Source organism: Thunnus albacares, chromosome 19 (genome assembly GCF_914725855.1).
Source record: "Thunnus albacares chromosome 19, fThuAlb1.1, whole genome shotgun sequence".
Taxonomy (NCBI): Eukaryota; Metazoa; Chordata; class Actinopteri; order Scombriformes; family Scombridae; genus Thunnus; species Thunnus albacares.
In genome coordinates this window covers 22,945,973-22,961,178 of record NC_058124.1, presented here as the reverse complement: position 1 = coordinate 22,961,178, position 15,206 = coordinate 22,945,973, and the positions used below count along the sequence as shown (strand labels likewise).

Sequence of the window (15,206 nt, the reverse complement as noted above, 5' to 3'; positions counted from 1 at the left end):
CGCATTTTTACGATAATTTTGCCTTTTGTACAATATATAATCAATAATGCTAAAAGTCCCATGATGTACAATAATTTGATCATTTTTATCTTAGTAGCTGTAATCGCATCTCTTCTCACATGACGTCTTCCAGCCAATCACTACCCCCTTCCACACATCGTATAACTACGTCAGCAGTTGTTTTCTATTTAAACAATGTGGCTAGATTTGTTGGCGGTTTCAGAAAGTCGGTTGTCTCAATAAATACGTTTTCTGAAATTAAAAATCTACACCTATTTGTTCTCTTAGTTATGACTTACATACAATAATTTTCTTCAAAATACAATAATTTTAAGTCTCGGTACAAAATATGTTGTGGTTTTGGTCTCAGTTTCAGAACCGTTACACCCCTAGAAGGTACTGTAGGAGGCATTTTCTTTCCATGGTCTAGCTCAACTTGTCCAAAATGATGTGAATTACATGCTATGGCCTTCACAGTCATCATATCTCCACCTAAATGAACACCTATTGAAGATTTTGGACACAGCACAGCACGCTCCACCACTATCATCAAAACATCAAATTATGTCCTGGAGGCTCACAGTGATCCAACACCTTACAAAGACACTTTATATTGGTTTTTCCTTCAACATCCATTTGCTCTTGCTGTAGCCAGAGCCTGTCCTTGTGATTTGGGTGCCCTAAGCTGACCCCCACACCCCCAGTTGCCCCTGAATGAACCCTGAACAGTAACACAACAAACTAGATTCATGACATTGATCTAGACTAGTTAACTACTGTAATGATCATCCAATACAACTGGTTGTCAGCTTTACAATTGAGTTGTACAGTGTGAAATTGTGAAGAACGACTAAATGGTAAATTAGTTAACCTGGTAAAACCCAATATACTGCCCAATATACTTCCCTTATTATGGAAACTGACAGTATAACACAATTTAATACTTTACATTCACATACATGGGACTCACTGCATGTTACAGGATTTCCATCCAACAATGTACCTGTATGTAAGAAGAGTTTTGTTTTTGGATAAGATGAATTAATGGAGCACACTGCCATCTAAAGGCTTACTGAATTAAACTGTTCCAATGAGAACTGTATAAAATAAATTCTATGGGAAGCCTAATTACTATAATAGGCTACAAAAACACTAATTATTTATAATACATTCTCTAGTCTTGTATCCAAAATGAGCGCTACCAACAGAAACAATTATTGACACATTTTGAGCCAGAGGTCATTTCAGGGAACAACAGATACAAAGCAGAAATGTGCAGCTCCGTGTCTGACTCAAATAGGCTATTTTGATGTGAGGCGATTCTGCCTCTCAGTCTGTCCTGTCGTGCAGGGTGAAAACACAGCCATCCATGGATAATCCCAGTACATTATCATCCTGAGGTCAAAACCCATAAAGCAGCCTCATTGAAATGGTCTGGAGATTATGTAATTTAATCCCATAAAGATCACCTTAAACTGAAAGCACAACATCAGACCCATGCAGCTTTTAGCAGCAATACCCCTCATTTCTCTTACTGGGAAATGGCGATTATAGGCTGAGCTCAGGTGAGGCTGTGCTGCACAAATCTTCACCTTATGAGCTGCAAACATTCACAAAAATTGAAGCAGATGTGGAGGTTTTTTTTTATTGTTATTGATATTGGTTTATAATACAAAACATACATAAATGGGCCACAGGAGAGAAATCTGCATGGACTTTGAGATTCTCATTGTGTGGTCTGGGTGACTTCCTCCACCCCTGCACGTTGTAGTTACAGGTATTTACACAAAAAAGTCACCAAAGTTGTAAAAACCTAATGACCACTACTTGCAGGATTATTCATCTGTAACTTCCATATTGTCTAAAAAGTATTCTACTTTGTCTCTAAACTCTTCAGGTCAAGTTTATTTTGCAATTTTATCTCAAAGATGTAAGGAGATCATGACAGGCGAGGTGTAAAATTCTGCTCATATTGAAATAAATATGTGTTTCATATTGTAATCATGAGGAGAAAAGCTGGAAGCAACGTCCAAATTCGAGTTAAACTACCCATCGTTCATCCTCTGCCCTCAATCCACCGCTCATCTTTTTTTGGGGCATTTAAGTTTTCATTGGTTTTGTACAAGGGTTGGTACATGGCAGCAATCAAGCCCTAATATAATTTCAGGGTTAAGGGAGTAAATATTATTGCAAGACATAGTGAGGGGAAATAAAAATAAGTATCACACACAGAAGAGAGAAATTCAGTCCAAAATATAAGGAAAAAAACAAAGATTTTGGCTGTGTTTGCTATCTAAACTGGCTCTCTATCAATCTTTAAACCCAACAATGATCCCAGAAGGAATACCCATCTTACTAGTTAGCTTTTAATCTATTAAGCATAGACTCATAGGATGCATTTCTACCAAAGATCTTGCAAATCTGCTCCAAATCTAAAGCTGTTGTACATGTTCAAACGGCCAACAGTATGTATAGTTGTGTGTGTGAGTGCATGCGTAATGTTGGTGAGTCACTGCTGCTGTAATAGATTTCGCATTAGCTGTGTATCATCACCGCCAACATGCATATTAAACAGAGCCTCCTTCAGCTAACAAGATAAAACAGAAGCGTGGAGAGTACATACTGTATTTATTATATCATGGGTTCAAGCACCGAGCAAACATTCACACAACGTTTTCCCCTCCTTTCCTTCCTGTTAGTCTCGAATCCCAATCTGAACACGTCATAAATAAGCAAGACCGTCGCCTCGTCTGTCCTCTACACTGCAGATATCTGATGTATGGCTTTGCAGCACAAAACACAAAGTTTTGTAACAGATGGAGGAACAAGCTGAAGGCTGAGGGGAAAATAAATCCCAAGATGTTTATGGAAAACGCAGTTTTAATTTATAACTGTAAAAGGACCAAAGATATGACTTACATGCTTCCAGTCATTAAGGAAATGCTCTCATGTGTTAACAATAATTACCATTAATCAAGCACCTGCGGCTAAATGATTAGCAACAACTCCATGCAGATGAACTTCCCTTGCCTCCTTTTTCTCATTCTGTCTTTCATTACTTTTAATGTCCTGTTTGTGTCTCCTCGCCCCTAATTACAGGAATAACACACATCACATTATCCACACACCAGTGGAGATACAAACAGACAACTTGGGGATACGAAGCTTCATAATGAAAGCAAAACAGCCAGCAGATATAGATGTTCTATGTTGTTGTCTATCTGCAGCCCTCTGACACACACACACACACACACACACACAAACACACACACATAAGTCATACAAACAAGACAGAGGTTGGCGTGACCCTGGTCTCAAGGTCCCAGTAACATTTTATGTCGAGTACACATAAAAATGAACATAAAACATAAAAATGACACGCCTTTTACTCTTCATATAAATGTAACATAAGACTACAGTTAAAGTATATGTTTTTAACATCTTTCATCGGTTCACTGGTAGGACAATAAACAAAGCAGGAAGTATTTACAGAGCGCAGGAGACCACCTGGAAAAAGGACACAACTTGTCAACATGGGGAATCTTTATATCTCCCCCTAGTGGTGAAAAATGACAATGACAGTAAACTCTGACCCCAACTTGTCCCGACTGACTGAAGCAACTATTTATCATTTCACTTATATTAATCAGCTCACTGTGTGTGTATAAGTTAAATTTCTAAATGTGAAAATATAAGTAGCAAAATAACAACATGTATATGTGTATTAATGTGAGCGACTGACAAAATGAATCATCTCGTTCTCCTCTCTGTCTGCCTCTCTCTCTGTCACTTTCTGTTTCCTTCCTGCGCTCTGTTCTCTTGTGTTTGCGTGTAGACATGACTGCGTATGAGTGTGACTTTGTGCGACTGTGTGTTGTTGGGGTTGTTGTGTGCGTGTGTATGCTGTCATGGGGAGTCCAGCTGCACAATGAATGTGCTCTGTGAGCCAAAAGGACATACAGTCCTCAACACATCAGCATGACCAACGCCTCAGCAGCAGAGCTCAAATACATCTTCTAAATTCATCTTTCATTCAACATGAAACTCTCACATCAACCACAAAACATTAAACATCCAGTGTTTAACATCTGAACATATTTCTGACTCTAGATATTGCTGGGAGCAAAGTACAAAATGGCTAAAGATGACACATCTAACATCAAACAATATGATCTTTTTATCCAGGCCTGCATTTCTGTTTGAATTACAGCCTAACAGAGCAGTTTAGTGCCCTAAATAACCAGGAGATTGAATCAAATCTATTGTGAGTCTTAGTGTGACTTGGATTAGTGTGTTATTTGGTCGCATAAATGTTAGATAAGATTCTTATTCGTCTGACCTTTTGGCGTACAGTACCATTTCAAATTTCACAAATTACACTGAAAACTCAATTACCATTTAAAAACGCCAATATACTGCGGTTAAAGCATTCAAAACAGCCTCAGAATAATACATTTATAAAAAATCCGTGGTTGATCCAAGAATGTAGACAAATCAATGGGATGTCCCACAATCCAATAAATCAACATGTCAATGAAGTCAGTGTTGGTGTGGCTGCGTTTCAGTAGGGACGAACAAACTGCAGCTATGAGGAGGGTCATTAAAACTCTAAAATCAAAAATATGTACAGTGAGTGAACTATATTACTGCGTTAAAACTATAAAGTGCTACATGACTATCTAATTTTTAACACTGGAAAAGTATTTTGAATTTGATCCACTGTCTGACTTAAACTTTTGTACATAAACTCAAGCATCTCCTCTCCCATAATCTAAGAAATATATGCAAATATTGTTCATTTTAAAAGTTTAAGTGCCGGACACGCTGCTTGTATTAACACACCTTAAACTCTGATTTAAGGTGAACACAAAGAAACTTTTCACTTTCAGCAGATGAACTCTGAACGTGCATCATTCTGCTCAAACATCCAACTGAGAGAACAAGAAATAAAGCACAGTTTTTGAGAGGAGAGAGACTTTAAGCATTGACATCTTAAAGGGGAACTCCTTTTGAAAACTGACGGTATTTACCAGACAGGAAAGGTCTCAGGAAAGACGCTACCGAGTTGCATTGTGGGAAATGTAGGATCCAGTGTTTTGGGATATCTCGGCCTCTGCTGCATGTCATCAAATTTAACCGTATCTCTTTTAACCTGTCAAATCATCAAGTTTATTGGAAGTGAAATAAATCCCTTGAGTACGTTTTTGAGTTATGTGACGCCACATGGGGGTTTTCACATGTCACTTCTTTGGACATCTTAAAAAGTTTTTAATTCTCTGATGGTTTGATCTGTTAAAATATTCAACATAAGTGCTGAACTGAAGGGTTCCAGCTCTAATAACACACCTCCCTCTGTCCCACTTTATCTTCTCCTTGTTTCTTTTTTTTTTTTTAACCTCGTTCAAGGTCTTTCTTTCTCTTGCTCCGTATAATGCTCTCTCTCTCCTTCAGTTTTTCTCCCTATGTCTCCCTGTGCTTCTCTTTCATGGTCTTTCATTCTGTCTTTTTGTTTCTGCCTTTCAGTCAGTTTATCTAAATTCCTCACTCTTTCTCCACTTCAGCTTTCTTTCTAAATCTTTCTCTCTTTCTCTTCGTCCTCTTCAATCTTTTACCCCCTTTCGTTTTCTCTGTCAGGTTTGATCTATCAGTCCTGCAGTTCCTGGCTGCGTCTCTTAAGTTTCCCTCCCTCAACTTTTCAGTGTTTCTCTGGTAAAATCTTTTGCCTTCTTTCTCTTAACCTTTCTCTTTCTCTTTATGTTTTGTGACCTCACCTCACCCCTGTCTTCAGTTAAAAAGTCATTATTCCTTTCCCCCGTACACCTCCCCCTCCTCTTTGAACCCTGCACTCTTTTTACTCCTCCGCTGCCTCCCTCTCTTTCTCTCTCTCTCCCCCTCACTGTTTCTTTCCTCTCTTCATTACCTTTTACATGGACTGGATCATTCACTCTTCTCTCTCTTTTCCTTTACAGACTCCCTCCTCTTTTCTCCCGCTCCAAATTAAAATTCTGACACTCTCTCTTTCACTATTTGTTTTACACTCCCCCCCCCGTCCCCCCGTCCCCCTTTTATATCCAGTGTCAGTGTTTCTCACCCCCACCGCCATTGCTTTTTGCTCGCCTTTTATAACCATAGAAACAGAGGAGACCACGTCGCCATGGCAACAGGGGAATAGACAGGGGACTTGGGCCGAGGCTTCCTTTCAGCTGCCTGTGGAGAAATGTGGAAGGAAGAGCAGCAGGCAGGACGGCGGACGCCTAAGTTACATGCTGGCATTGACGTCTGGGGTCCTGATGTTCACGTGCATAAATGAACGCACGGTCTGACACGCGCGCACACACACACTCACACACACACACACACACACACACACACACACACACACACACACACAGATATAGATCATAAACACTTTGTTCTGTGCTGCTGTCGTCTCGTTTCCAGTTATCCAGTTTGGTTTCTTGTCGTATTAAGAATCTTTTGGTTTTTTTGCTTTAAATCTTTCTTTAAATTGTTGTAAATAATCTCAACATTTGTTTTGTTTTGTTTTAGTTTAGTTGTCGGTTTTGTTCTCACTCTTCTCTTCTTATTCCCTTTTTAAAAACCTTTTTTTAAATTTAATTGTTTAGTCTGCGTCCTCGCTTCTGTCTTTTCTCTTGCAGTTATAAATATACACACACTCATACACATAAACTTCTGTGCCCTGCGCAGACGTTCTTGGCAGCAATAACTGTCTTGCATAATTATAATAATTATCACAATTGTTATTATTACATCCATAGATTTTTCTATTATAGTTTTACTTTTTGTCTTGTTTTTTTGTTTGTGTAGTTCTTGTCATTTGTGTCCTTGCTTCATGTTTCTACCTCTGTCTGTTTATGTACTGTCACTTTGCACCAATAAAATATATAATAATAAAAAAACAAATCATCTAAATTTACACAATTTTCTGTCCTGACCACGTCCTTTCTGCTCTCACTGCAAATAACCAAACTAAACAAAGCTATACATATATAAGCACACATTACAGACATCTTAATGTGCTTAACTATGACATCTCTCCTTGCAGGCCTCTTTCTTACTAGAATTCATAATTCCAGAGGTGAATAGTGAAACTCTTGTTCACATAAACAGAAAAACCAGCAGCTGTTGGGAAGTTTCATTGACATTCATGCACAGCGGGCAGGCTGAGCGGACCAGAGAGGCTGAATAACAGAGTCAGGACAGCAGCGTCTCTCTTTATCCTCAAAATTCATCTCTCTCACAAAGCACCTTGTGTTTCCCTTCTTTCTCTTTCCATTACTTCTGCTTGATCTTACTAAAGTCTTGTAGGAAAGCAACTTTCCCTCTTCTTGCTTCTATTTCAGTTCTTTCTCTAACAAAAATAAATATTCTAGTCAGAGCAGATCTTTTTGTCCTCTTATTTTTGGATTCTAGCTCTCTGTATTACTCATGGCTTCTTTTAACTTTTCTAACCAATAAATGCTGCTGTTTACGTCTGTAACTGGACTGTTTATCATGTAGCCTATTGGCACAAGCGGCATAATGTATTCATTTTTCACATTCCAGCCTTTGCCTGAATGGAAATTGAGGTCAATGTAAACACACAGTCCATATTATGTAAAATGTAATATCATCACAATAGCCTTCACGCCTGGGTGAGCACCGGACACGCCTGGGAAATACTGGATGTTACCAGAGACATGAGCTAATGTTGCATCGCTCTGAGCTTACAGAGTGAATTTGGCAGCATCGCAGACTCCTGCTTTGCTATTAATGTCAAACCCAAAGAGAGGAGAAGAATTTAATAATTTCGATCAACATATATATATAAAAATCAGAAGTTCATTTAAACTGTTTGAATAGAAACATTTTATCTAGACTATAAAAAAATGTCATTTTCTTCTGTTTGCTTCCCCCCCAAAAAAAGACTTTTACTGTGCAAATTTCAAGAAATTACAATATTTCTGATTTTGAAAACACACAGAGGTGAAGACCAGTGTGAGCCTCAGTACAAGTTCTCTCACAGCTCTTCTCATATATATGCAATGCTTTACTCACTAAACATTTGCAGCTATGTTGCCTTCATCAGAGTTTCATTATATACAGTCTATCAACTAGTCATGTGACTATATAAGAGAAATTACAGTACAACATAGCAATTTCTACTTTAAACCAAATTTTTCAGAACTGGATAGTCAAAGCTCATCCATTTCTTAATAACAATGATTAGGCCTGAATAATAAAGGAAATCTAAAGGTGACCTCAACACATTCCTCCTTTAAATGGAATTCATATTAGTCTCAAAGTCCAAATTTCGCATACAAAGAACTTTATTATGAAGTAAACAGCCGACTGTCCCGGTGCCCCAGATCCACTGTGGGCACCTGTAAATGACTAGATCAGCTGAAATGACCAGGGTCTTTATCTTGAGCCCCTGTGTGGTAGAAGGGCCTTGTGTCAAAAACTTTTAAAAAATTAAAAAAAAAAAATCATGGTGCACATTACTAAATAAATCTGTTTTATTTGTTTACTTAGCACACAGGATACATGCGCAATTCACAGAGCAGTAATGGTGATGAGGGGTTGTCAGTATAATAATAATCATCATCTTTATTTATGTAGCACCTTTCTTAACAAAGTTACAAAGTGCTGCACAAGTCAAATCACTAACATAAAACATCAATCAAACAATATGAGCCCAGAGCTCATTTTTGCCCTGCAAATGGGTTTAGACAGAAATCATCAAATCTAATTGCTCATTTAACCCTCTCAGGCTTAAACCCACAGACATTTGGGGGATGAAACATGGCATAATGGAGACGAGTTGTGAAATTATAAATCAGTTTGTAAGAGCAGGTGCTGCTTGTTGCATTCTCCCTAAAGAAATGTTTCATAATGAGTCTAGAGAGTCTGTATCACACTGCACACACATAGTATAGTATTGGCTCTACAAATCAGCAGCGTTCAGAGATGTTTGTTAGGTGAGCGTAAAGTAGATTTCCCACAGCAGAATATTGGCAGTGTTATAAAGGCGTCATCTGTGTTTAAACCCCTGGGTGGTTTGTGACGGCGCCAACGTCAACTCAGCTGCTACCTGCTGCTGTCAGAACCGAATAATCTCTACACAAAGTCTGACTCGCTGACTCAGCCCAAAGGTGCTGCCAGGAAAACACCCTAATTGTCCGTTTTAATAATCGCACATAATAGTTCTTAATGTTTTTATTCTCTCACGCTTTCAGAATTGCCCTCTGTTATGTTTTTACCTAACCCGACCCCCCCACACACACACACACACACTTTCACACATAAAACCACTTGGCGTCCAAACGTCAGCACAGCTGTTAATTTCCACTACATGCCACATTTCGATCCAGAAGACATTAAAAAAGAGGAGTGGAAAAATTTAGCTGTTTGTCTCACAGAGCGTTCATTAGAAACATATCATATGAGGTCATTTGGATCGACTCCATCATATCTGCCGGCAGCCATGACAGATGGAGAAAACCTGACCTAAAAATTTTAAGATGTACAATTCAACAAAAACTAAATCTGTTCGTTTGCTTTTATCATTTCTGCTGTAAAGAGATTTTCCTCTTTTATCTTATGTGCTTACTTTAAAAAGACCAACTCGGTGGAGGACGGCAATAGTGAAGGTGAAACTAATGTCGAAACATTTTGTGCTGAGAGATTACTGTATGTGCTCAGTGAGAAAAGATGACCACAGCACATCAAAGTGACGCCAGCCCTCTTTATCTGGACTCCAGCATGGTAACTGATTCCACATCACTGCTCAGATCTGGTTGTAACTAATCTTTCACATGTAAACAGTTAAGAGTGAGTTTTTTTTTTTTTCTGATCATCACATACTGATGTCAGAAAGAGAGTTGTGTGTCCTTTTAAATGTTAAAGGACAGGTTCATAAAGTCCTCTTGCTCATACTGACCATTAAAAGATCCGTTCATAAGGCGCTTTCAATGTAAGTGATGGGGGACAAAATCCACAGTCCTTCTTTTGTGCAATATCGTATTTAAAAGTTTATTTGAAGCTAATATGAAGCTTTAGCCGTCCAAATTAGTGAAATCAAATCATCATCTTTCAAAGTTACAGTCTTTTTAGTGCCAAATTCCTCATTTTTGTTACTATTCTTCCACTGCAGCTGATCAGGGAAACACAGAGAAGGAATTTTTTACTAAAAAGACTGTAACTATGGAAGATACTTTCTGGCCAACTCAGACACCTGAAACCTCATTTTATCTTCAAATAAACTTTCAAATTGTGAACTGTGGATTTTGGTCCCCATCACTTACATCATAAACGTGTTTGGAGAGGATCTTCTAATGGTCAGTATGAACAGGAGGAATGAATACAGACAGCAAAACCTGTTTCAATGTTCATTTGGGCTCCTGATTGTTGTTTTAAGACAGATTATTAAAAATTGTGAACCTGTCCTTTAAGCCAATTCTATTTTTGGTAATACTCTCAGGTTGCTTTACAGTTGTTTTGTTGTTTTGTGTTTTTCTCTGCAAGTGTTCAGCTTAGTTTTCACGTTTCACATTATGTAGAACATTTACTGATTTTTTTTAACCATGAAGCTGCCCTTTTTTTAAATCTCTTTCCTTTCATCTATTATTATCCCTCTTTCAGACTCGGTGCATGTGAGTGCATGTGTAAATGTGTGCACATGTGACCGTCTCTCTTTTACACACAAACACGCAGTTCTACAAATATGCACACACACTCTCCTCCTTCCACTCCTGTATTGACACGTACGTTTGTCACTTTTACTCTCGTCATCATCCGTGCGCATCAGTTGATCTTTTTTTCTTTGTTTCTGGAGCCATGATAATCACCACAGAACAGCCTGCCTGCTTCCTTAAAGAGATAAACTTATTTATTAGAACTTATTATGTATTTAAAATGATTTGTATTCATATAGCAACACTTCTTGTATTCACACTAACACAATAACAATTAATCAGACACACACATACATCAGTTCTTTACACAGAAATTCTCCTGTACAAAATTAGGTCAAATTAAAGGTGCAGTGTGTAGAATTTAGTGGCATCTAGCAGAACAGATTTGGCAGAAATGGAATATAATATTCATAAGTATGTTTTCATTATTGTATAATCACCTGACAATAAGAATTGTTGTGTTTTCGTTACCTTAGAATGAGCCCTTTATATCTACACAGGGAGCGGGTCCCCTTCCATGGAGGCTGCCATGTTGCACCGCCATGTTTCTACAGTAGCCCAGAAGGGACAAATCAAACACTGGCTCTAGAGAGGACCTTTCGCATTTTTCGTGAGTTTTGCGGCCACTGTAGGTTCTCCTACATGCTTGGAAGTGGGGGGGGGGGGGGGGTTCAGCTGGTTGCAATGTGCAACCTCACCACTAGATGCCACTAAATCCTACACACTAGTCCTTGAAATCAAAAATTAAGTCCTGTAGCTGCCCCTCTGTTTCAACAGCCAACGTCTTGGCTCACAGAAACTGTAAATCTTCCCTCCGAAGATTTACAGACAGATTTGGGGAAAAGACGAGACTCAGCTGAAAGCTCCTCTTAAACCAGCTGTAAATGCCACTGATTGTAAAACCAGATATCTCCCAAAAACACCACACAAGCTTCTCTTGTGAACGGACACAGAAGCTTAGAGACTCTAAAGCATTAATGCTGTAAGTCTGGTGGCGTCTGCCAACTGGAAATGTTTCCAATGCAGAAATGTCATTCATCAACGTGTGCAGTATAAGAGCATTAACATACACATACAAACACAATACACACAAAACTCTCTCTCCCTCTCTCTCTCATCTCTGCAGTGACATCATCCCCTTCACCCTGTCCTGACCTACATGCTGTTTCCCTTTCTATAAAGTAGGCTTTTACTATCCTGTCATTGCCTCACCACTTCAACTCTCCAACCCCCATCACTTCTCACAAAACTGACATTTACAGTCTGCTGCAAGCTTATAACTAAATAAACGAACAAAAACTTGCACATAAAACAAATGGACAGCAAGAGTTGGGGATGCTATTGAACTATTTGCTGATCATTTCCAGCTGATAGTGTGTAATGTGGATAAAGTCTTCTGTTTATTAGAAGGTATACAGTATATTTTATCACAATATCAGAATACAGTATACACTACTGTTGGGATATATGCATTTTCTTAAAACTCAATTGAGAAACTGTTTATGGACAAAAATAACAGATGGGAACTATGGTCATTAGTTTTTTAAAATATTATTATTATATTGTTTATTTAAAAAACTGGAGAAAATGTATCACTGCTGTTTGTCTTACCAATCTTCAACAGACAGGTAAAAACAAACTTTTGTTGATATTTTTATAGAATAGCAGCTGCAGCTGAGCAGTGCTGTTGGTTGGCTGTAATGTTGGTGATCTAAGTGTTTGCATCGACTGAAAGCTCTTCAACAGAGGTATAACTACTATGTATGCTGAGGACGCTGCAGACATCCAGCCACTGATGTGCATTTATGTGTAAAAGCCTCAAACTGTAAATAATAAGCACAATTATGACATATTGCTCAAATCTATGTGAGCTGAAAAAGCCTCAGATTATATGATGCACAGCACTAAACCCGCTTTTATATCATTTATCTCAATTATCAAGATGGAATCCCCGCCTCTACTAAAAGAGAGGAAGCTGTTAGCGTGCTACCAGTGTCTCATTACGCGAGCAGGGGAACCCTGGTTTCTCCAGAGGACTGACTAACCTACATTTCTCCTCCATCTTCTGTTACTACGAGTAAGAGAGGAGAAACAAGAGAGAGCAAGAGGGAGGACATTCATCCTGTGGCGGGACAGGAAGAGAGAGTGAGGTGAACGTAGCTAATCTTTAACTCTGACATCTGAGTCTAAGGATGCACTTGATAAAACCGCTTCAGGGTTAATTTCTCCTGTTATTAACACTGTTTGTACATGATGACTATAACTCAGATGCATGTGTTATATGACATTTACTATTATTGTAATTTTAAGTTGCCTTTTTAACATTTGGCCAGTAGCAACAGATGAAACTGTGTTTTTATGCAAACTCACAGTTCTTTTTTTATGTTGATTAACAAGCATCTCTGTCAAATAAATAAATAAAATGACATTTACTAGATTTCATGTCTCAGTGTTCTAAACATGAGCCCCAAAGGTGGAGAAAAAGAAAAAGAAAACACAAATATTCACCCTTTTTTGAACCATCACTTAAAAAATCTTAATAACAACGTTGAATTTGAGCCTTACAGGACTTTCAATAGCAATTATAGACATATTTATCCCAACAACATATTTCTGCTAAACTATAAGATGTCATCTCCTCTCATCTTCTGTGACATTTACTGAATGTGGAATTTTAATAAGACGTGTCATTTTCTAGCATGTGAGCCTTTAAGCACAACCAGAAGGAATTAAAAGATCAGCGTCCAAGAAAATGTCAGCAAATGAGAACCGAGTGGACAAATTCTGTAACTTTGGCTCAATGCTTGAAAAAATTTCAAGACATCTGATTATAAAATGAATAATAGTTTGGAAGTCCTCTGTAAGAAATGTTTGAAGTAACGAATCAAATATCATTTTTTATCATTTTTGGATACAGATCCTTCATTAAACCTCATCAGTTTTATTCTGTGTTATTCAAATCATGCACGAATTCCCTCTTTACATCTGACATCTGAATATTCTTCTCTCCACATCTCACATTCACTATTTGGGGTGAGCAGCAAGTCATCAGTCAATCACAGGGAGGTGAGGTTTTTTAATGTTTACTGGAAAAAACTGATGAGCATTTCAATCAATTGTTTTTTCTTCAGTATGATTTCACAAAATACCACAAGAGTCAATGTCCATTACAGACGCTTTCACTGTGGGTTTGAGGTTGCTGACAAGACACTGAGATATCATCTTTCTTATTATGATAGATGTTTATATGACCTTACATTCATTTGGCAGGCGCTTCTTGCTCAAGAGCAATTCAACATGTGGAAAGGAGAAACAGGGCAAGAAGGAAACATCAGTTTTCATGACAAATTTAGCATAAATCCAGTGTTTTCATGAACTGACCACTGAGCACACTCACTCTTCTCAAGCAACACCCTGCTCCACATTCACACTTTTACACACATGCACCACTGGAAGCCTCTCAGAACAACCACAGTCCTCTTGATGTTGAGTATTTCTCCTCAACAGTTGTTGCCTTGCTCTAAGGACCACTGAAAGTATGTAAACACAGCAGGAGTGTGTGATTCGGGAACCGTCAGCGGTCTGGTTTCTCTCTTACCTGCAACACGAACGACCGCCCTCTCCGCTGGGTCCAGCACTGAGTCCTGGCTCTTCCTCTTCCTCCTCTCGTGCTTGGACAGGTTCCATGGCAACGTGTCTCCTGGGGGCCCCACAAGTCCGGAGGGGCATGGGGACAATGACCCCCCTGAACGCTCGCTACGGAAGGACGGCTCGCTGACGCAGGAGCGCTCGCTCAGAGTATCATCATCTGACGACTCCATCTCACTTTAGGGCTGCAGGAAGGAGAGCGTTGAGGAAAAGGAAGGAGAGGAAGAATAGAAGGAGGGATGGATGGTGGAGAGAGGGATGTAGAGCAGGAGGGGGAGGGGAAAGAAATAAGGTCAAAAGAGTGGAGGAGGAAAGACGGGAGCAGAAGAATTGTGGGAGAGAGAGAGAAGAAGGAGCTTTAGAGAAAGTGGAGCTGTATAATTCATCGCTGCCTTACAGTGTGATCACGCATCATGAATGATGCAAAGTTTCAACGTAACAGCAATGAAACAACAGTAATACAATAATGCAGCGATCAGGATACTGAAAGAGAGGAAGAGGAAGAAACAACTGGGTTAAACTAGTCGTCGTGTCTAGACAACAGTTAAAGAGTTCAGGAGGCTACAATGATGGCAGCCTGGAGGAGGAAACAACTGCTCTGAGGAAAAGATGAAAGCAGAAAGCACGAGACACGAAGATGATTACTGAGGCCTGCTGGAGGACTGATGATGTGTGAACTAAGATGAGAAGACATGAATGAAATTCCACCCCAAAATGAATTAGCTAAACAAATCTTAGCCTATAATATATGAACATTTTTGTTGATTATTAATTAATAATTATTATATTCCTGATTTATAAAATTCCCCACTAGTTGGTCCATTAGGATTCTTCAGAGAATCATCTGCATACTGGCCTATT

General features: G+C 38.8%; 1 protein-coding gene across 11 annotated transcripts in view; it reads right to left on the bottom strand.

The window, feature by feature from the left end:
* Positions 1 to 15,206, bottom strand: part of macf1a (microtubule actin crosslinking factor 1a) — a 243,463-nt gene that overhangs the window by 217,510 nt on the left and 10,747 nt on the right. For all 11 annotated transcript variants that reach the window (XM_044335220.1, XM_044335221.1, XM_044335226.1 and 8 more), the window contains exon 2: positions 14,296 to 14,530. In XM_044335220.1, coding sequence (XP_044191155.1) covers positions 14,296 to 14,518 — 223 coding nt within the window. In that variant the 5' untranslated portion in view covers positions 14,519 to 14,530. The remainder of the gene's footprint in view (positions 1 to 14,295; positions 14,531 to 15,206) is intronic.